The sequence below is a fragment of the Otolemur garnettii genome, unplaced genomic scaffold, assembly GCF_000181295.1.
Source record: "Otolemur garnettii isolate 467f Iridium unplaced genomic scaffold, OtoGar3 scaffold00029, whole genome shotgun sequence".
NCBI lineage: Eukaryota > Metazoa > Chordata > Mammalia > Primates > Galagidae > Otolemur > Otolemur garnettii.
In genome coordinates this window covers 952,743-974,984 of record NW_003852424.1, presented here as the reverse complement: position 1 = coordinate 974,984, position 22,242 = coordinate 952,743, and the positions used below count along the sequence as shown (strand labels likewise).

Genomic DNA, 22,242 nt, shown 5'->3' with positions numbered 1-22,242 from the left:
CTAGAAAACTTAAAAAACTAAAACAAAAAAAACCCAAACCAAAGAAACCAGAATACCTAGTAGAGAGCTGAAGGCATTAGTATTTTAAAAATCCTTCCTAGTAAGTCTCATATTCAGTCAGGGTTAAGGAATCATTAAGTGACAGAATTCCAGGGATGCGGAGGGGCACTGCTTACTAGGGAAGGCCCACAGACAAAGAATGCAGTGAGCACTGGGAACTGAGCAGTGTGCCATAGCCAGCCCACCAGAGAAGCTATAACTCCCCTACTATGTTCTAATGCTGCAAAATGCTGCTCTTCTGCTCATATTCCAGCACCTGACAAACATAAGCCACATTTCCTATCTGTCATTCTCCAATTAACAATTTATTAATTTGTATGATGTTTGTAGGCAGTTAATTCAAAAGGTCAAAGGATGCTTAACAATGAAAGTCCTAATGCCTGGTTGCCTTTTATGAAGAATTTGAAAATGTAAACATTCCAGAGGGCAGGAAAGTTTACCTAGAAACTACCCCCTCCCACATTTCCATCTTAAATATGTCCTTAGACCTCAGTGCAAAAACACCTTGATGACACACAATTTGGCAGCCCAGAGACTGGCCTTTATTTTTAATATTTGTAGAAAACTGACGTTTAATTTCAAAACTTATATTACAAAATTATCAGCAGCAGTTTTAAGCATTTCAACAGTGCTGACAGATTTCACTTTGCTGACACAAATAAGCCTATTATCCCACGCTCAAAAAAGAAGAGGTGTCCCAAGAGGGCCTATTATACATCCACCACACTGCTCAGGACCCATTGGTGACTGTGTCTTCTTCCATCTCTTCTTCACCATCATCAGTGGGCCCTAAAAGAAAACCACAAAACCAGAAGTCATATCAGTTTTAGAGAATCTGCGTGTATAATATGAGAGTGCCCATTCTGTAGCTTCTGTGTGCTAGGCACTAGACTAGACACAAAAGGCCAAAAGCAGACCCTGGGGGAGTATACAGACCATGGACACCCTGTCTTTGGGCAGGGATCAGAAGGGATGGGTAATTTCTAAGGAAAATGGTCATAAAGATGTTTTATGAAAGTCAAAACCACTGCCTCCCACTGCAATTGACAACAGTCTGTGTTGAGTGAGGTTAACAATACTCGTGTATTGTTCTTGCACTACCATGTACAGTAAAACTAGAAATTTTTAAAACTAAAACATTTGGGCATCTACGACATGCCATACTGGGAACAGGCAGTAACTTCATTAGTCTCTAATATATTAGGGAAATATGGCAAGAAACATCAAAAGATTGCTACATTTGTTCAACAACTGGAAAAAGAATACATTTTGTTCAATGTCTTCTGGAAAAAAGTTTTAACCTTGTTAATTTTTTTGGAAAATTACTCATGTTTGAATCTATTTTTCTAAAGTTAGAGCCAAACATCAGATTTCTAGATAAAAAAACTACCAGAGAACACCAGTAGGAAGTGCCACCTGGAAGCCTGGGCCTGTTGAGACCTAGTAAATGGGGCACCAATGTGCCTTCAGATTACATTTAAAATCCCAAGAGATACCACGGCCTAAATAAAACATTCCGTGGGAAGCATATCAATTCAGTAATTGTCATGTTATAGTTACAAAAAGCAGTTTTGATGTGGTCCCCTCCCTAAACCTGTCTGCACTGAACTTTTGAGAGATTTTCTAATGTTCTCAAGACTAATGGTCTAATCCAGAGGTCCTCAAACTTTTTAAACAGGGTGCCAGTTCACTGTCTCTCAGACTGTTGGGAGGGCCAGACTACAGGTCCCAGTAGAGTCAGCTGCTAAGCAGGACAAGCAGCAGTGGCAAAAACACCTGGTGGGCCGCATGTGGCCCGTGGGCCGTCCTTCGAGGATGCCTGGCCTAATCCATCATGCAGCACCCTATGTGAGCTTACTCCCTGTCATCTTATCTGGCCACATTCCCTCCTACCCTCCTTGCCTGAGCTTCATTCACACTGGCCAACTTCAGTTCAGGTGGGTCTGCTTTACCACAGGTTGTTGGCCTGTGCAGTTCCTTCTGCCTAAAATGCCTCTTTTTTGTCCAGTTCAGCAGTTTTCATACTTTTTAGTTAGGACCCAAAGAGCTGTTTTTTTGGCAGCTTTTGGCCAGGGCTGGGTTTGAACCCGCCACCTCCGGCGTACGGGGCCGGCGCCCTACTCTTTTGAACCACAGGCGCCGCCCAAGAGCTCTTTTTTACATAGCTTGCATTTACTGATCCTATAGCAAAAGTTAAAAGTGAGGGTTTTCAAAACAGTAATTCACTAAAACAATAAATCTACTACATGTTAATATTCACATGATTACATATCTCTGTCACATCTCACTTAACAGCAGTCAGATGGACTCTTACTGGCTTCAGCATTCCCTTGTTAACAATACATGATTATGAATGGAGGGTAAGAAGTAAATCTGGCCACACAGACATACAATTAGAAAACGAAGGATATTTTAATAGTCTTTGAAGATAACTGTGGATGTTGCTTAGATTCTATGCCAAAACTTAACAAGTGGTAGTTTCTTAAAAGTTAGTTTGCAATGTGAAGTCTGAAACTCTATCAATTAACTTTTCATACCCTCTTACTTGAAAATCTATTGGTCTATTTTATTCTTTTTTTGTTTTATTTTGGTGAGACAAACTCTCACTCTATCACTCTAGGCTAGAGTACCACAGCATCACAGCTCATAGCAATCTCCAACTCTTGGGCTCTGAAAGAGAAATCCTCTGCCTCAGCCTCTTGAGTAGCTGGTATTACAGGTACCCACCACAATGCCAGGCTAGTATTTCTATTTTTTTAGTAGAGATGGGGGTCTCGCTCTTGCTCAGGCTGTTCTCTAATTCCTAAGTTCAAGCAATCTATACACCTCAACCTCCCAGAGTCCTAGGATTATAGGCATGAGCCACAGTGCCCAGCCTATTTTATACTTTGAATGGATCCTTTAATCATTCATGATTTTGTAACATCATTTGTAAAACAGCAGTTCATTGAATTTTGTAGAGCTTATAAATTGCTGAGCTATTTCATTACACAGAATCAAAAAAGTCATATCCGTTAATCCAGATCCATTAATATTACCAGTGATTTCCCCAGAAAAGTCTTTAAATACCAGGAAGCTGGCAAAGCCACAGTGACAGATTCAAGTTTTCCAAAATTTAATTTTTGCCTGAATTATTGGATTTATCCAATAATTATCTAATAATCCAATTATCTAATTGGATTTATCCAATAAATTATCCAATAATTTAACTAACAATAAATACTGTTAGTTTTATTTGAAGTGACAGGCTTACTTCATTCATGGTTGAGACGACAGCTGCCTCTCTACTGAAAACAAGTACATTGGTGCATGGAGGTAACCATACAAGTCAGGTGTGCATATGCCCTGCCCTGTCACCCAGCAAAAGGCGATATTTATTTATTTATTTATTTTTGGAGACAGAGCCTCAAGCTGTCCCCCTGGGTAGAGTGCCATGGCATCAAAGCTCACAGCAACCTCCAACTCCTGGGCTCAAGCGAGTCTCCTGCCTCCGCCTCCCAAGTAGCTGGGACCATAGGTGCCCGCCACAATGCCTGGCTATTTTTTGGTTGCAGTCGTCACTGTTGTTTGGCGGGCCTGGGCTGGATTTGAACCCGCCACCTTAGGTGTATGTGGCTGGTGCCTTAGCCACTTGAGCCACAGGCGCCCAGCCAGGTGATATTTATTAAAATAACTTTTCATTGCTTCATCCAAGACACTGTTAAGTGAAAAGGGCATATATGTTACTGGGCATGCATAGCAGGAATCTAATAACATTTTGGCCGCTGCCATGACTTTTGCTGAGGCACTAGCAGTTCTACCCACCATTTCTCTTGCTCCAGAAGCGAATAACACCTTGGTGTTACTACAGAAATAATTTTGACCTTGGTGACTCCCAGAGGCCCATGAACCACTATTAAGATTCACTGGTCTTAAAAAATGTCTTACTCATTTTAGGTCCCAGATCACACATTATTTCCCTAGGAAACTTTCCCTGAAATAGCAGATATAAGTCCCCAGTTATATTCTTACCAAAACTTGTAATATGTATATATTTGAGTATTTTTTTATTTTATATGCCATTGCCCAACATGTTGCATTTGAAAATTACAGTAGTTACCACTTATCCTAAACTCAATAATGTCAAACCCTGTGCTAAGCATCATTATCTCTTAGTTATTTCAATAACCTTCTAAGGTCTCAGATTTAAAGAGGAGCAAATAGACTTGTAGAAACTTGCCCAAGGACAGAGCTGATGAAACTAAGATTTGAGTCTTACTACTGTGCTCTCTTTCTCACACACATACCCCTACTGACCCACACAAAGTCTATAAGGTTACCTCTTGGGTTCAGTCTACCCCATGGTTTTCAAACAACACTCGCTTCATTATTTCATTTTACATGAAAAATTACTCCACAATCCTGTGACTTAACTTTTTTTTCTTTTTGAGACAGAGTCTCACTTTGTCAGTAGAGTGCCATGACGTTATAGCTCACAGCAACCTCAAACTCTTGGGCTCAAGGGATTCTCTTGTCTCAGCCTTCCGAGTAGTTGGAACTATAGGTGCCCGCCACAACACCGGGCTATTTTTAAAGATGAAGTGTCACTCTGGCTCAGGCTGGTCTCAAATTTGTGAGCTCAAGCAATTCACCCACCTCAGCTTCCCAGAGTGCTGAGATTAAAGGCGTGAGCTACTATGCCCAGCCCCTGTGACTTAACTTTTATCATGAAATATTTTATCTTCAAAGAGCATTTAAAAGGATTTCATGTACACTGGATTTATTCTTATGTTATAGCATCTAAGGGAGCACATTAAGAGAGTTACACTGTGAGTGTAGCATTGACTTAAATGTATGAACACACAGCACCACTTTCTAACCTGATCTCCGTTCTCTGCCAGGGATCTGACCAGATTGCAGCAATCCCTTCAGCCTCTCCACTTCAGCCAGAGTTGACGCATTTGCTATGGCATTCTGGAGGACAGAAGACAATGAAGATGGACAATTAATTTCAACTAAGTACCAATTACCCAGTAAACACTTACTGAAATCCATAACTTTTCAAGTTGGAACAGTAAATAGTTCTGTGTTGGGGGAAGAATTTCACTGGCATGCTGGAAATGAAACTTAGATACCAAATCATAAATTTTCAGAATTGGTGGAGATGTAGGCCTCTTATAAAAAGAGCAAATTATTATGCACGTGTCCTAGAATTTTAGCTAAGTGAAGTACCAATTTGGAATTATATTACTGGATAATTTAGGAGGCAATTATTTTAAAATTAAGATTTCCCACTGATCATTCAACAGGATTTGTTAAACAGCATATCTTTGAAAGTAAAAATTCAGGAACACACTGAGACAACATGCCAAGGTAACAACTAACTTTTCAAAATAATAAATGTACCCTGGGACAATGAAATAGAGGTGCCCCACCTCAACTGGCTTATGTAATTATAGAAATATAGCTGTATACCACTAATAAATGTGGAAAAATTGAATCTGCAGTGTTCCAAACTTGTTTATTACACATTAGTGTCCTAAACCCACATCAGGTCTCTCTTGAGTCCAAGAATCCTAATACATCATTACCTTGATTGCTTCTACATCCCCTGGAGATGGCCCACCTTTCTTTTTGTCAGTTGGCAAACCAGCACCTGGATTAAAACTTGGGAGGGGTAGAAGAACACAACTGTTAAACCCAGATCAACAGAAATTGCTTCTCTTTTACTTTCAAAAGCTTTTGAAAGTAATTCAACCAGTGTAGTATCTTATCTTTGTTAACAAACTGATACAAGAACTCTTTCCTTCAGAAACACTACCCAGTTCATCTTTCTATAGAGAAAACAGGACATATACAATACCACATTAAGACTGAATACAGAAATAGCTGCTCTGCTAGCCTGGCAGAAATTTCTTCTGATACAGGGACCACTGACGGTCATGTACTACTGGCACTCAAATGAAATACCTTATTAGTCACAGTGTTTTGTTAATTTTGTAGGAGGCAAACTGCCAGAGAGATAGTGTTTCTGAAGGTGAAGTGGAGTTAAGTTGGATATCCGTATCTTACGTTTTGCTTCTCCTGGCAATATCCTTTGCAAGCTGTGCACCCCGTTTGCCCTTGAACATTTTCTCTGCTTCCTGACGCTCCTACAGCAACACCACACACAGAGTTAATGGAAATAGGAATACCACATGCATTTAGATGCATTCCTCAGTAAACATGGAAGTGAACGCTCCTAAAGTACTCTGGGCTGGTAAAAAAATACCAAAAAGCCAATTTTGTGTTAAATGAAGACACAGTGGTCTTGCCTTCTCTGGTGAAGCTCCCTGTAGAAAGTTCCTTCTCCTATTCAAGAGGGGACCCCAAGTAACCAATAAGGTAAAATTATATTTAAATCAACAAATAAAAACTAGACTCCCAATAAAGGAAAAAATGTTCTATGAAAGTTGCTCAAATGTAGCTTATATTATGTATTCAGCTCCTCATTAGAATGCATCTAAGCAGACAATCCATTGTTAATAGTATTCACTGTGGCTTTGACATTTTGCAAACTTTGGAATAGCCAGTATTACATAAAATAGCATTACCTCTAAGTCATACTGTGAATTCTGCTATGAAAAAAAATCCAACTCCACATTCCTCCCCCCACATTTCTATTATAAATCTAAAGGCAAAATTTACTCAAATAGGCATTTTTAAAAATCATTAAAGAAGTATAAAGAAAAACACACAACCTTATAATGACTTACAAACAATAGAATAATACTTACTTTTAGTTTCACTTTCTGGAAATCCAGTACTCTAACTTGCGGAACTTTATAAATCACATATAGTCTGTAATGCTTCTTATTTGTTACAGGATTTCTTAGAATACTACAAAAAAAGAAACAACAAATTGTCAATCTTGTTCACAGCAAAGTATTCAAGAGGTCCATCTGCATAGTTTAATGAATCTATATAAGCCAAGGAAAAGTTCACTGTTCTTCACATTTTGACATGACAATTTTAAGGAAACATCTATAACATTTGTCTTTTAAAGATACTTTTAATTAAAATAACAGATTGTTTTAAGGTTAGGCTGGTAAAAGTGTTATTTTAAAGGACTTTATTAGTTTTATTATCACAACAAAAAACTTCCATACCTTAGGTAAGTCAGTGATTTGAGAGATGCCAAAGGGTCCAGGTCGCCCTGTAAAGCAACAACCACAGGTAAAAATGCTAATCCCATGTTGACATTTTTTGAAATAGAGAGTGCCTTTGGAGTAAGTATCTATACTGCCTTTGCTTTTTCACCATTCTAGCACTTAGCCCAATACTGGCACGTCACAAAACCCTAAATAATTTCTACTGAATACAGTGGTGAATACATTTGAGCTTCTTAAAATCTTGGCATTAATAGCTTCTGTCTGAACAGCAGAAATGATAAAAAAAAAAATTGATTTCCTACAGCAATCTGAAAATCACAACTAAGCAATGATTTGGCAAAGAAAACAATGTCAAAGTTGATGGGACTCTTGCGCAACTATTCACATGGGGAACCTCAAGCCAGAATCTTGGTGTAAGGTAAGGTTTTTCCGTTAGCATTACCCTCAGGTGGTGAAGAACAAAGGCATAGCATCTTTGAGGGAAGCCCCTGTATTCTAGGTCTCCCACAAACTTCTTCAGAAAATTTTTCAAGGATAAATAGAAGTGCTGTTTAAAAAAAAGACCAAAATCATGAAAAGAAAGGGTAGTTTGTAAATCTTCCCAAATTGTTCCATAAAATACAGTGCAATAGAATAGCAAAACTAAAAACGTATGGTCAACAGCTACAAATAAACCAGATGACAAGATATTCCCTACGAATCCTAAAACAGAAACAAGTAGGTGTCAAGATGGCAGCCTGCTCTTGGTTCTTGATGTGTACTTAGCCAAAGAATAACCAGACACACCAAGGGTCAGGTCCAGCCTCTTGGCAAATTGTTATCCTGGTTCTTTGGCTCGCTGATCAGAAAAATCACAAGAAGGGGCAGTGCAATGGAGTGACCACAGGTAAGGAAGCAGTTTCACAAACAGTTTTTTATTGCAGAACAGGTCTGTCTCCCTGTGGGAGGAGGGGGGGAGTGGGAGAGGGAAAGAGGGGAGAAAGAAAGAAAGGAGAGGGGGAGAAGGAGGGAGGGAAAGAGAGATAAGGGAAGGGAGAGAGGAAGAGGGAAGGAGGAAGGGAGGAAGAAAGAGAAAAAGAAAGAGACAGAGAAACAGACACTGATTCATTGGCCTGGTCCAGTGAAAGGCTTGTGGGGGGTGTGGAATGTTATAAATGATTAACACTATCTCTTTGGCAATTTGCATCCTACAAGGTTGCATCTGTGTATGCCAGTTCCCACTCTGAAAGCCCACTAGGGGTGGAGGTGAACCGTAGTATAGATTTAAACTAATGACAAAATAATTAGCTTTAGGTTGCTCTAGATAACTTTCTAAATCTATTATGCATGGGCTGGGCAATTCCCAGATTGGTGAGGTGTTTCCTCCTTCCACAGGGGTAGCAGTTGCTTAAGATAGGACTAAGGGTGGGCAACACCAAAACAGTGCCTGCCTTATCCTTCGTCCCAGGTGGGGCAACTGCAACACCAAGGCAAGAACCCAGTTATCTACCTAATATGGGGATAAACCATTTGGAGAGCTACCAGACTTGGTTACAGCATTGGTGTACGAAGAAGGCAAGGAGGCATGTGACAAACTGCAGAACTCCAAAAAGACTGACAGCTACTCAGTCTGGAATGGCAGCTGAAGGATTGACACATTTCAGTAATGAGTACAATAAGCTTTACTTATTGAGTTTGAAGGGCCTGAGTAATTTGGGCTCTTACTCTTAACACTAATCAGAAATTGTGTCTCTTCTAAAACAAGGCCCTACAATAGGAAGAAAGTGCTAGGAAAAGATCTGAATTGAGTAGTCATGTGCAAGAGGCACAATGAGAAAAAAAAGCACATGTAAAAAAAGGAAAACAGAGCACGGAGTTCTCAAAGAGCAAGCTGTCATCTTCAAATACTTTAGAAACAACCTCAGAGGGAGCTTCAGAGCTTGATAATGTCATACCACTGCTAAAGATGATCCAAGAACAAAGAATGGAGACTTTTATTACACAGACAGTGTAAAATGGTATAGAATAAATAGGTAACAAGTTGAGAGGGTGCTGAAATGTTTAAGGTCAATCTACTATATTGTTTAAAAGGGTAAAGATATTGGGTAAGGATTAACTTTCAACTTTGATAAATATGTATGATTTAATTCCTAATGTTTTAATGCCAAGAATAATAGAAAGAGTAAATTTTTATTTATTTATTATTTTTTTTTTTTGCAGTTTTTGGCCATGGCTGGGTTTGAACCCCAACACCTCTGGCATATGGGGCTGGTGCCCTACTCCTTTGAGCCACAGGCGCTGCCCTAGAATGAGTAAATTTTTAAACCATTAGGAGGAAAAATGAAATGACAAAAGAGAACGTGTGTAACAAAGAAGAGAAAAAGAAATGCAGAATAGGTAGGATAAAGTCCCAGAAAAAGGACAAATTGAAATATATCAGTAATTATATAAAATGTAAATAGATTACATGTAGATAATTCATTTAAAAGATAGACATCAGACTGGATTAAAAAAATTCCAATCGTGCTGTTTTCAAGGGACAAATCTAAACTATAAGGTACAGAAAAGATGTAAGTAAATTTCGGATAGAAGTCCAGGCAAGATGGCTCATGCCTGTAATCCTAGCACTCTGGGAGGCCCAGGCAGATGGACTGCTTGAGCTCACAGGTTTGAGACCAGCGTGAGTCAGAGTGAGACCCTGCCTCTAAAAATAGCCGGGCACTGTGGCAGGTGCCAGCAGTCCCCAGTTACTTGGGAGGCTGAGGCAAGAGAATTCCTTGAGTCCAAGAGTTTGAGGTTGCTGTGAGCTATGATGCCATTAGAGTGTGACAAAGTTAAGACTCTCTATTAAAAAAAAAAAAAAATTTTAAAAATAGAAAATGATTAGGCAAATACTAACCAAAAGAAAGCTTCTTTTCATTTATTATATCAGATAAACTCAAAGTAAAATAGCACTAACAGAAATAGAGGGTCATTTAATAGAGATAGTCATGACATAATAAAAATGTTCAGTTCACCAGGAAGTGATTATTAACTTAAAATTTGTATGTCTAAAGTGAGATAATCCCAAGATATATACAAGTAAAATTGACAGAATTCAGGGGGATCTCAAATCCACTACTACTATGTAAGATCTTAACATATCTCTTCTTGTAACTGAAAAGACCAACAGTTTTCATATTTGCAAAGAGGTTTAAACAGAATTATACACTTATCACAGGACATATTCCTTATAAATAAGAATTTCGGGTTGAATACTTCACAAATCTTAGAAAGGACATGGCCACAGATCAGTGCTTTTTACTTTTGGAATCAAGCATCTCTTGATCTGAAGGATGCTATAGACCCTGTCCATAAGGAAAAAAAACCACAGATCACTCTAAACAATGAGGGGAAAAAGGGAAGGGAGCTAGGGTCATAACCCAAAATTAAATTAAACAATATGGATTCAGTGTTGAAGTGAAAAATTTAGGTTATAAAATAGAATATACAGTAACTCAATTTTCTTAAAATTTAGACATTCAGAGTGGAAATCTAATAAGCATAGAAATAAATACGTCAAAATAATCAGATCCACATAGCAGCAAGAAAATTGGCCCCATATCTCAATATAAAAATAAGTTCCAGCTGGATTGTTTATCTAATATGAAGAATAAAAGTTAATACTTCATCAAAAAAGAATTTTTTTTTTTTTTTGAGACAGAGTCTCACTATTGTCACCCTTGGTACAGTGCTGTGGCGTCACAGACCACAGCAACCCCGAGCTCCTGGGCTTAAGCAACTCTCTTGCCTTAGCCTCCCAAGTAGCTGGGACTACAGACGCCTGCCACAACACCTGGCTATTTTTTGTTGCAGTTGTCATGGTTGTTTTAGCTGGCCTGGGCTCGGTTCGAACCCACCACCCTTGGTGCATGTGGCTGGCGCTGTAACCATGGGCACCGAGCCAGTTCATCAAAATTTAATGTATACATAGTTTAAAATCTCCTCGTAGCTACATTAAAATAACCAGGTGAAACTAATTTTAGTAATATACCATTTAACATATTATTCAAATTATCGTTTCAACATCAATATAAAAATGTAAATAATTCACATTCTTTTTGTTGTTGTTGTTCTAAGCCTTAGAAATGTGGTATTTGACAATTCTAGCACATCTCAATTCAGAGTAGCTATCTGTCCATATACAACCCAAAAGGCCCAGATCCTGAATTAAAAAAAAAGCAAAGAAAGGATATTGAGATAATTTGTTGGACTTTGACAATTTTCTTTAAGAAGCACTTAATACCTTTAATCCCTTCCACCAAATACGTTTACTCTCTGTGCAAAACTTACCAGTTCCACGAGACTATTGTTGGTGAGAATGAGTTCTGTTAGACAGGGCAGAGCCTGATCCAGTCCCTCACCTATACGGCTAAAATAAAAATATACTCTTAGTAAAAGTGAAAATTAAATAAGCTAACAATTTAATCTGCCTCCTTATTCAGAAGATCCTAGATGTCAACACTGGAAAAGACTTGGAGATCCGCCTACTAAACCCCATGTGGCAAGAGAGGAAACTTGGCACAAAGAAGCTGTATTCAAGACCATGGGGTCAGTGACAGAGGGAGATGATTTCAGAACTCATGACTCCTGGACTTTGCCTACAGCTCTTTCCATTACCACACTGTCCAGGGGAACCTAAGAAAATGTGAGACTCCTATGTAGGACAGACCACTGAGCTCACTTGGTATTTTTGTGCAGGTAGCACAGAAATAGAAGTGACTCTGCATCCACAGTTCAGGTACTAGACATACAACTATACCACAGGGAATGGTTAACTTGTAATAAATATTTCTTTTTTTCTTTCTTTTTTTTTTTGCACTTTTTGGCCAGGGCTAGGTTTGAACCCACCACCTCCAGCATACGGGGCCAGCGCCCTACTCCTTTGAGCCACAGGCGCCGCCCCCTGTAATAAATATTTGTCTTAAAAAAAAAAAAACCCTAATTTACAACCCAGTACACCTTAAAGACATTACCTATAAACCTTCAATAACTCTTTTCCTATAAAATTTACAGAATTTCTGGAGGATCAATAGAAATCTCAATTTCAATAGATTAGTCTAGAAGTCAGTTACAGTTAAAAGCAAGCAGCAGAAGGTGTGAGGTAAAGAAAGGTGCTCAGTCAAAAATGTAATTGTTTAACTTTATGTATCCTTTTATTATGACTCTTCTGATAATTGTTTTAGAAGCCAAAAAGTGGCTGGGCATGGTGGCTCATGCCTGTAATCCTAGTACTCTGGGAGGCTGAAGGGGGAGGATCCCTTGAGCTCAGGATTTCCAGACCAATCTGCTTAAGAAAAAGACCCTGTCTCTACTAGCCAGGAATTGTAGTGGGCACCTGCAGTTGCCTCAGCTACTAGGAAGCCTGAGATAAGAGGATTTGAGGCTCAGCAGTTAAGCCCAGGAGTTTCTGTGAGCCGTGACCCCCACCCCACCCCCCACCAGCACTCTAGCCTGGAGCAACAGAGTGAGATGCTGTCTCAAAAAGAAAAAGAAAAAAAAAAAGAAGTCAAGAAGTATACAAAGCAGCATGTTTTTTAATTTAAATAAAAACTTAAAGTTTGTTTTTTTAAATGTTTTTGCAATTTTTTATTATGTAACCTACTATCAAGTCAACTGAAAAAAATATGTAACCATATAAGTTTCTACACAGTCATATCTTACCATGTCAGCCCATTTCCTTCATGGTTTCTGGCTAGCCATGTGCACTCTAGGGAGGTGCCCTGAGCCCCTGGGATGCAGAAATTTTTTTGGTAACTTTCTTCCCTGTTCAACACTCAGCCCAATATAGTTGCGCTTCTAATACTGCTCATCTCCAATCTCAGCAACTCTTATCATTTGTGTAACTGATTATCTACATTTAATTCCTTTGTTGCAACTCCAGTGTCTTTAAAGTATCCCTTTGTTCTGAAGGGGTAGGGACGGTTTCCTGGGACTGCCATAACAAATTACCACAAACTGGGTGGTTTAAAACAATGGACGCTTACTCTTTCACTGTTGAGCATGCCAGAAGTCTACACCCAAGGTGTCAGCAGGGCAGGTCCCTCAGAAACTTAAGATTGCTGAATAGATGCCCATTAATGCCAAGTTACTCTCTGGATCTCTGTGGGAAAAGTGCAGCTCATTTCTCATTTTAAACACGTAAGTTTAACTGGCAGTATGTGCTACAACTTCAGGAACACTCTAAGATTTACTCTAGGGGGAAAGAAATTACTTTCTACTAGCAGACACTTACCATATTCTGTTGTTGTTCACTAATAATGTTTTCAGTCTTCTCAACAAGGGAAAACCATCCAGTTTCCTGATCTCATTGTCAGAAAAATCAATAGCATCAAACTGGTCTAAGGTAGCACCTAGATTTTCAATGACAGGAATTTTATACCCTGTAAATTGGAAGGGGAAAAAACCACACAAAATATATTAATATAATTAAAAGGTCCCTTAAAACATTAGCAGTATTTCAAGGTAATTTGACTCAATGCTTTGATTCATTTAGGAAGTATCTACCTAGCACCTACGGCACACCAAACAGTATGCAAGGTACTGGAGACCAAATGAAGAAAGAGTCACAAGTCCCCAGTCCTGTGAAGCTTAGGGTTTGGCAGTGAATATGAACATGCTGATGACGACAAGGCATGATAATGGGGATGCTTGTTAAGAGTAATATTGGTAGCTAACATTTATGAGAGCAAGTGCCGCACACTGTTCTAAGACCTTAGAGCTAGTAGCTAAGTGGCATAACTGGAATTTACATTTTAAGTTGTTTATTATCAGTACCCAAGCCTTGTTCAGACATTGCGGGACAACAGTTCTCAACTTCCAGTGTTCTCACAGGCTAGGATGACAGAAGTCATTAGGCTTCTCATAATGTGACAGTTCTCCCATAATTATCTTCCTCCAGCTCCAATTTAGAGTTAAAGGTCAAGGGTTTATACACAATGATAAATCACACTGTGAACAATTCATTCAAATACTAATTTGGGCATAATTATTGTGCTAGGTGCTAGGAGAAGAAAAGAAAGGAGCCCAGCCAAAGTTAAGATACTTAATTCAGAGTTATACATAGTAATATCAAGTATAGCACTAAAATATTCTCAATGCTGAACGCACTTCAGACACCAACGTGTACCGAGAGTGACTATGGTGAGGCTCTTGGAATAAACCCTTCTCTAAGAAACTTGATTTCAGCAAAATAAAAGCATGGCGATTTCCCAGGAATCTAAGCAGAAAGCAAAGCCTGCAGGGGTGGTACGGGTGTGCCCGTGGGAGCAAATCCCAGACTACAATCGCATAATCTTATCCTCAAGGAAGTTGCTCTTCATATCCTCTCTAAAGTTGTCTAACTAGGTGCACTCCCAATTTCTTACCCACTCTTACTAAAGTTGAAATAGCTACTGGAATCTGAATAGTTTCGAGTGCTTCCGTAACGTAAACGAGGCACTCGGCAGTCTTGGTGAAACAGTTCGATTTTTAAAACGTCTTCATAAAAGGAAAATAAGAGACAACTTAAACAAAAAATACTGGAGGGAAATAATTGCTTTTGTTCAGAGATTTAGTTTCCTCTCTCACAAATCGCGAATAATTAACACATATCCTACCTGCACTCAAAATACCATTTAATGCATTTACTAAGAACCAACCACTCACCCTATCCTAGGTTTGCAACCATTAATAAGCCTATCTTCCCTGTCCCCAAACTGTTCAGACGTGAAACACACAAAGCAAGATATAACAGCCGCGAGTATGGCAGGAAGTATGTCAGTAGAGTCTGTGAGCAGGAGCGGGTGTAAAGGAATGTTCACAAGAGCCTAATGGTATGGGCGTTTGGCAACAACCCGAAGAATCGCGCCGCGGCTGTCAAGGCGCAGCCCAGCAAGGGGTCCAGGCTCCGGCCCACTAGCCAAGCTCCGGCCTTAAACGCACGCCGCGGGGCGCGGACTCTACGGCGGCGCAGTGCCGCCCGGGGACTGCCTGCTGCTCTCAAGACTCACCCCGGAGGTCCAGCTCCCGGTCCCGCACTGCGTTGGTGTACTGTGCCGCCTGCTCGATCAGCTCCGCCGTCAGCTTGACCATCCTGCCGCCTCCCGCTCCCCCGCACCGTAGCCAGACCTCTGCCTCCCGCCAGCGAGACGTCCCAGCGTGCCCTGCGCCCCGCCGCCAGGCAGCACCAATCGCAGTCGGCGCGCGCGCGCAGCTACACTGCCAGGCCGAAACAATCGAAAAGGCACGCGCGCGGGGTGGTTCTAGCCTAAAGAATGTCCTGGCGCCAATGTTTCTGGTTCTGGGTTTTTTCCTGAGGTGTATGTGGAGTCTGGAAGAGACCGTGATTTCAGATGTTTGTGTCCAAAAGCAACGTGTGGGAGTACTCGAGTGGAACTTTGTCATACATCGGCGTGCCTCGAGGTGGAAAAGGGAGCTGTGACGTCTTCACTCTAGCCAGGAGGGGCGGGGACCGGTGGGATTCAGTGTTGGGTGCAAAACTTCAGGTCCCTACTGGGGCCTGGGATTTGGCCCAAGGCTACCACGTGAGAACCTGGGCTAGGTCACCTGCTCCGGGAAGGCCGCTGGGACCGCCCCACCGCCCCGCAAGTCCAGGCCGGCAGCCGGCGCGGTAGGGTTTGCGGATAAAACTGTGGCCTCTAAACTTTTAAATATTTGTAGGAACTATGATATGTAGGATGGATGTATAGTGATACATAGTATTGTGCTATTGCTTTTGTCTAATAACTAATGGAACAGAGAAACTTCTCATGTGTATATTGTCCATTCCAAAATCTTCCTTCATGAAGTGTCCATTCAAGTCTCCTGCTCATTTTTTTTTTCTATTTTGTTCTCTGCCTTTTTCTTCTTTATGGAATTTCTTTATATACTCTGAATATAAACATAGTCTGTGGCTTGCCTTTTAACTCATAATGGCGTTGTTGGATGATCAGAAGCTTCTCATTTTTATGTAGTTAAATTTATCATTTTCTTTAGGGTTACTGGGTACGCCATGTTTAAGAAATCTTTTCTTATCCCTAACATATTTTCCTATGTTATCTGCTATAGTAATGCCTTTCACATTTAGCTCTATAATCCACCTTAAGGTGATTTTGACTTTTATTGGAATATGACATACAGAGAGTGCATACTGAACACACTCAAGCAACTGGGATCCTCATAAGAACGGACCTGGCAACATTCCAGAAGCCCCACCTTCTGTTCTCCCTTAGTAACTACCCTTGCCAATCACTATCCTAACATCTTGTATAGATTTGTTTAGCCTATTGTTGTATTTTTGCAAATAAAATTGTACTTTATGTATCTTTTAATATTGTATTTGTGTATAGATGTAGTTCATTTATTCTCACTGAGAGACAGTATTTCACTGTGTCAGTCTTTTACAACTTATCCCTTCTGCTGTTGATGAGCATTTGGGTAATTTCCAGTTTGGAGCTATTATAGTGTACCTATGAATGCTCTAATACATATTTTTTAAGTGAACACATAGATATACCCAGGGATAGAATTGCTGGGTCATAGGGTTTACTTATGTTCAGCTTGCATATATACTAGTTTTCCAAAGTGGTTGTACCAACTTAAACTCCTTGCTAACATTTGTTATTGTCTGTTTTTCTTAATTTTAGCCATTCTAGTAGGCTGGTAGTGGTACCATGTTGTGGTTTTAATTCTGACTGAGAATTTTTTTTTACATACTTATGTCCATTTGGATAAGCTCTTTAATTAAGTGTCTGTCTTTTTTGGATAAGCTCTTTAATGAACTGTCTTTTTTTTTTTTAACTGATTTATAGGAGGTCTTTATACTTTCTCAAAATGAATCCTTATGAGATATGTGTATAATGAATATCTTTCCCTGCTGTGGCTTGTATGTTCACTTTCTTAATGGTGTCTTTTGATGAACAGAAGTTCTTAATTTTAGTATAGTCCAATTTATGAACTTTCCCCATTAGGGTTAATGTTTTTTGAATGCTCTTTGAGAAATCTTTGCCTACTTCAAAATATGAATATTTTCTTTTAAAAGCTTTATTGTTTCACCTTTCACATTTAGATCTGCAGTCTAGAATAAATTTTGTGTATCGTTCAAGGTAGGATTGAGATATATTTTTTGCCATGTGAATAATTCACTTGACCCAGCACTGATTGAAAAGACCATCTTTTCTGCACTGCTATGCAGTGCCACTCTTATTATAAATCAAGTGTCCAAATATGTAAGGGTCTGCCTCTATACTAGTTATACTGCTTCATGGGCTTGACTGGCTATCCTTACGAAATAAACTGTCATTATTAACATAAGCTTTATAAAAAGATATATCCCTCCAAAAGGCTCCCATTCAGATTATAGTGGTTATTCTTGTCCTTTGCATTTTAATATAAATTTTAGGAATATTTTATATCTAAAAAAGAACTCATGCTTTGATTTGTATTGTATTGAACAGGGGTCCTCAAACTTTTTAAACATGGAGCCAGTTCACTGTCCCTCAGACTGTTGGAGGGCCAGACTGCAGGCCCCAGGACGAGTCGGCTGCTAAGCAGGACAGGCAGCAATGGCAAGAACACCCGGCAGGCCAGATAAATGTCCTAGACGGGCCGCATGTAGCCCAGGCTCTGTAGTTTGAGGACACCTGGTATTGAATCTGTACAGGAATTTGGTGGGAACTGGTATCTTTACAATGTTGAATATTCCAATCCATGAATATTGTATAAACCTACATTTATTTAGGTCCTTTTTAATTTCAGTAGTGTTTTAGAGTTTTTGACTAGAAGTCTTATATACCTTTTACTAGCTTTAGTCTAGATATTTGATAGTTTTTGATGCTATTGTAAATAGTTTTTAAAAATTCCATCTTCTAACCATTTCTGTTATTTTGCAATATGTGGGTTTTTTGTTTGCTTGGTTTTTTTTTTTTTTTTTTTTTTACAGAGTCTCACCCTGTTGCGCAGGTTATAGTGCTATGGCATCATCATAGCTCACAGTAACCTGAAATCCCTGGGCTCAAGCGATCCTCTTGCCTCAGCCTCTTGAGTAGCTGGGACTACAGGCAAGTACCATCATGCCAGGCCAATTTTTCTATTTTTAGTAGAGATGAGGTCTTGCTCTTGCTCAAGCTGGTCTCAAATTCTTGAGCTCAAGGGATCCTCCTGCTTTAGCCTCCCAGAGTACTAGGATTTCAGGTATGAGCCACCTCATGCAGTTGATTTTTGAATATTGGCATTGTATTGCAATCTTGTGTGATTCACTTATTTATGTAACCATACCTATGGATTATCTATATACATAGCCATACTCTTTGAGCATAATGATTGTTTTATTTTTTCCTTTCCAATTTTTGTCCTGGTTGTTTATTTTTTGCCCTGTGCACTGGCTAGGATCTTTAGCACAAAGTGGAACAATGGTGACCGTGGACATCCTTTAGCAGGCATCACTTCATAGCCAAGCAAAAAATGAACCCTAATGTAGTGATCAAAGTTAATGTCACCAAATAATGGAACAAATCAAAATCATGTACCACCTGAAGATAATGAGGAGCACAGAAAATCACTTCTGTGAGATTCCTGTCAAAGATAAATGACTTGAATCAAAACATGAGGAAACCTCAGACAAATAAAAACTAAGGGTACAGCTTACAAATAACTGGTCTGTACTCTTTTAAAGGTTAAGGTCACGAGAGACAAGTAATGACTGAGGAACTGTTCAGATTGAAGAACATCAAAGAGACATGATGACCACATGCAAAGTGTGATTCAAAACTGGATCCTTTTGCTACAAACATTATTGAGACAACTGGAAAAACTAGAATTCATCCAGAGAGTTAGATGGTAGTAACATATGCATATTCATTACCTGATTCTGATGGTTGTGTAGGAGAATGTCTCTGTCTATAGGAAATACTTTCTAAAGTATTTGAGAGGGGAAGGTCATAGAGTACTGTATCAGCAACTTACTCTCAAATTGTTCAGAATATTTCTTTGTACTGTACTTGCAACTTCCGATTTCATTATTCTTGTTTCAAAATAAAAGTTAAACAAAAGCAATCCAAACTTCATTAATTTCAGAGAGGACCACCAGATGGAGTCCTTAAGCTACACAGCAAGTCTTACTTGGCTTTTCTTTTTGTGTCCTTTAAAAAAAAAGGGTAGTGGTGGACTTTATTTTAAAAAGGTAAAGTTATACATTTCTCTTGCTTCAGCACAGGAACAGGGACAGAATCAAACCAGATGCACTTTTATTCATTTTAGGGTACTCTATCAAGTTGCAGACAAAATTTTCTTTTTGATTGCATTTCTTTTTGGCCAGTGTTTCCTCACCCTTAACACATTTAGGGCTGGATAATTCTTTGTTGTGAGTGTGGGTGCTGGCCCATGTACTGCAGGGCGTTTAATAGCATCCCTGCCTCTACCCACTGGATCTAAGTATATTCCTCCAGTTGTGACAACAAAAAAAATGTCTTCAGGCATGGCCACTTGTCCCCTGCAATATAAAAATCACCTCTGGTTGAAAACTGTTTTTGGCACAGATGTTCTCTGCTTTGGGCATCTTAGCTCAATAGGGAGACTAAGAGCTATCTGGTCACCTTAGTGTGGCTAGTCCATAGTGGTGGTGGTGGTGATCTGGGTGTTGGGACTGAATCTCAGGATCTGAGGTTTGGTGGTTCAGTGCTGTACCACCAAATGGTGCGATTCTGTGTACAGAGAAGCCATAGAGCCTGGGGTGTCAGGAAAGGGCTTAGCCAACTAACCAGGAAGGTTCATGGGAGGAACACAGCAGTAAAGGGCAGGGTAGGAGAGCAAACTTCTCCCTCTCCCCCAGCAGCCAGTGCCCAGCTGCCTCCCAGCTGGCTGGGTAGAACCTTACCAGACTGGAGAATTGCCTTGGTCTATTACTGTCCATCCTTCCTGCTTGTTCCTATGAAAATGTCCTTCTTTCACGTATCACTTCTCAACCTCCTTCCTTTTCCATCATCTGATCAGAAAATCTACCCTTCATCTGCTCTCAGGGCCCAACATACCCCAAGCTTTCAGGTAAAAGGTCCTTTCCAGCCTTATTACTAATGATGAAAATGCAGTGGATGGAAGTCTCCCCTAGTTCAAGGATACTCCTGGACACATTTAGATCATGTTGCTCTTTTACTTTTTAAAGCTCTGTCCATCTCTTCCCATTCTTGGTGTATATACTCTAAAAAGTCCAATTCTTCCCAGCCCTTTGAAGTGCTATAAGATAGAAAGTCAGCAGTGGTCTGGGAGGGATGGGGAGATGCACATGGGGGTCACCATAAGGTATCAAAGAACCTTAGGGATAAGGTCAGGAAAACTCACCCCCCTAGAAATGAAGCTTGTTTAAAACCAATGCATCATGGCTGTATTTGGGCAGCTGCAGAATGATACCCCTCCTGGCAGAAAGCCAACCCCCCCGGCCCCCTAGGCATAGGAGTAGCTTTGTTAGGGTATGGCTAAAAGCAAGTCACTTTACTTCTGTGGGACTCAATGTCCTTCTCTGAGAAACAACAGATTTAAAGATGACCCATGATCCTGTTACTTAAAATCCATGAACATATCCTGCCTCAACTTAATCTAGATAATCTTAACCTTAAGGTTGGACCATCTGTGAATAGGCACTCTTTATGGCCAATTCCTTTTAACAAGATGGCATTTAGTCTTTAGGCTTCTCAACTCCTGACAGGCCCCACCTGTCAGCCTTAGTACAGGCTAACCCAGCCACTCAGTCTCAGGACAGGCTGGCCCAGCTATGAGGGTACCTGTTCTTGAGGCTGTCTGGTTGGGTGCCTTCCCGTAATCGGTCCTTTGGCATGTAAAGTGACTTTCTTCTGATTCAGGTCCACCCAAGTTATAGACTGTCAGCTCTTGGTGGGGGAGGAGGTCAGATTTATTGATGTCTGGGTTCTAGGGCTGAAAACGGTATATTGTACCCAGGGCTAATCCATGAGTCCTGGTTTTAATTCCATGTCAATCTCATGGGGGAGGTCGAATCCTTATTAATATTTTGCTTGGTCCTGGCCACAGTATTCCAAGGATGCACACACACTCACTCCTTTACTGCCTCACATTGACAACACAGGTCAGTTCATGCTTGCAGTGGACAGCTATTGGGTTGTGTGGCTCACCTCACTGAGAGCTGTACATTTCTCCCCTCTTCTGGCACAGAGGTCCTTGCAGCCATGTTCTGCTGCAGAAGCCCATCCCTGCGGCCACAGCTGATGCTACTGGGTAAACACCAATGGAAGGCAGGCTGACCAAGATCTGTCCCTAGGGATGGAGAGCCAAGAAACGGACCCTGAAAGTTTGCTGAAGTGGTTGCTTTTATGCCATTGGGAGATGCAGCTGGTCTTGTAATTTGTCCTATCAATTGGCAAAGCAGGCTATGGAGAGAGAGAGGCACTGCTGCAGTACAAAGCAGGCCCATGTGATATTTAACTGGTTCCCAAGGCCTTGCTGCACCTTCCTTGAGATTCAGCATCAATCCTGAATTCATAAAACAAGGACCCTGACCCACTTTTGTTTTTCCCTAATTCAGTTCTAGTTGGTACATTTCCTTTACTTGCAGCTGAAGGATTCCTAGCAAGTACAAGCTTCTATCCTCACTGAGAGGCCATGGTAAAAAATCCCATGCATCACATAAGCCCTGGGTAAAGGGATTTCAGTCACTGTGGTATAGAAGACAAGCTGTAACCTAATTAAATCGTGCTTGGCAGCTAGAGGTGAAAGGGCTGTGGAGGGCTCCTCCTTGACAGATGGAAAGTGCACCTATATCTGGGGAGGCTGTAGACCCAAACAGGCTTTTGAGGCCTGAAGAGGGTCTCTTGGCCAAAGGATGTCCTGAGGTTAGAACGCTGCAATTTCCCCCATGACTTTTTTTTTTACTCCCCCTTACTTTGTTATACTGACATTTGCTAAAGCTCAGAGAAGACCTTCCACATGATGACATCAGATCCCTAAACCATAAATAATGCGATGTTCATTTCACACTTTGGTCAGCACTCATGTTTAATTTGTTGTGCCTTGGAAAAGATATACAGGC

At 40.3% G+C, this 22,242-nt stretch overlaps 1 protein-coding gene across 3 annotated transcripts; it reads right to left on the bottom strand.

The window, feature by feature from the left end:
- Positions 1 to 579: 579 nt before the first annotated feature.
- On the bottom strand, positions 580 to 15,749 carry SNRPA1 (small nuclear ribonucleoprotein polypeptide A'). 3 transcript variants are annotated; one of them, XM_003788627.3, is made up of 9 exons: positions 15,200 to 15,380; positions 13,444 to 13,591; positions 11,502 to 11,580; positions 7,188 to 7,234; positions 6,816 to 6,918; positions 6,112 to 6,191; positions 5,631 to 5,706; positions 4,920 to 5,013; positions 580 to 849 (listed from the first exon to the last, which is right to left on the bottom strand). In XM_003788627.3, exons 1-9 carry the CDS (start codon positions 15,279 to 15,281, stop codon positions 791 to 793), a joined length of 768 nt encoding a protein of 255 aa, XP_003788675.1. In that variant the 5' UTR covers positions 15,282 to 15,380; the 3' UTR covers positions 580 to 790. The 3 variants fall into 3 exon arrangements, 1 of the variants encoding a protein (XP_003788675.1); XR_002773140.1 differs by lacking the exon at positions 6,112 to 6,191 and having other exon boundaries at positions 15,200 to 15,749; XR_002773139.1 differs by lacking the exon at positions 580 to 849 and having other exon boundaries at positions 4,970 to 5,013; positions 5,631 to 6,191; positions 15,200 to 15,748.
- Positions 15,750 to 22,242: the final 6,493 nt, after the last annotated feature.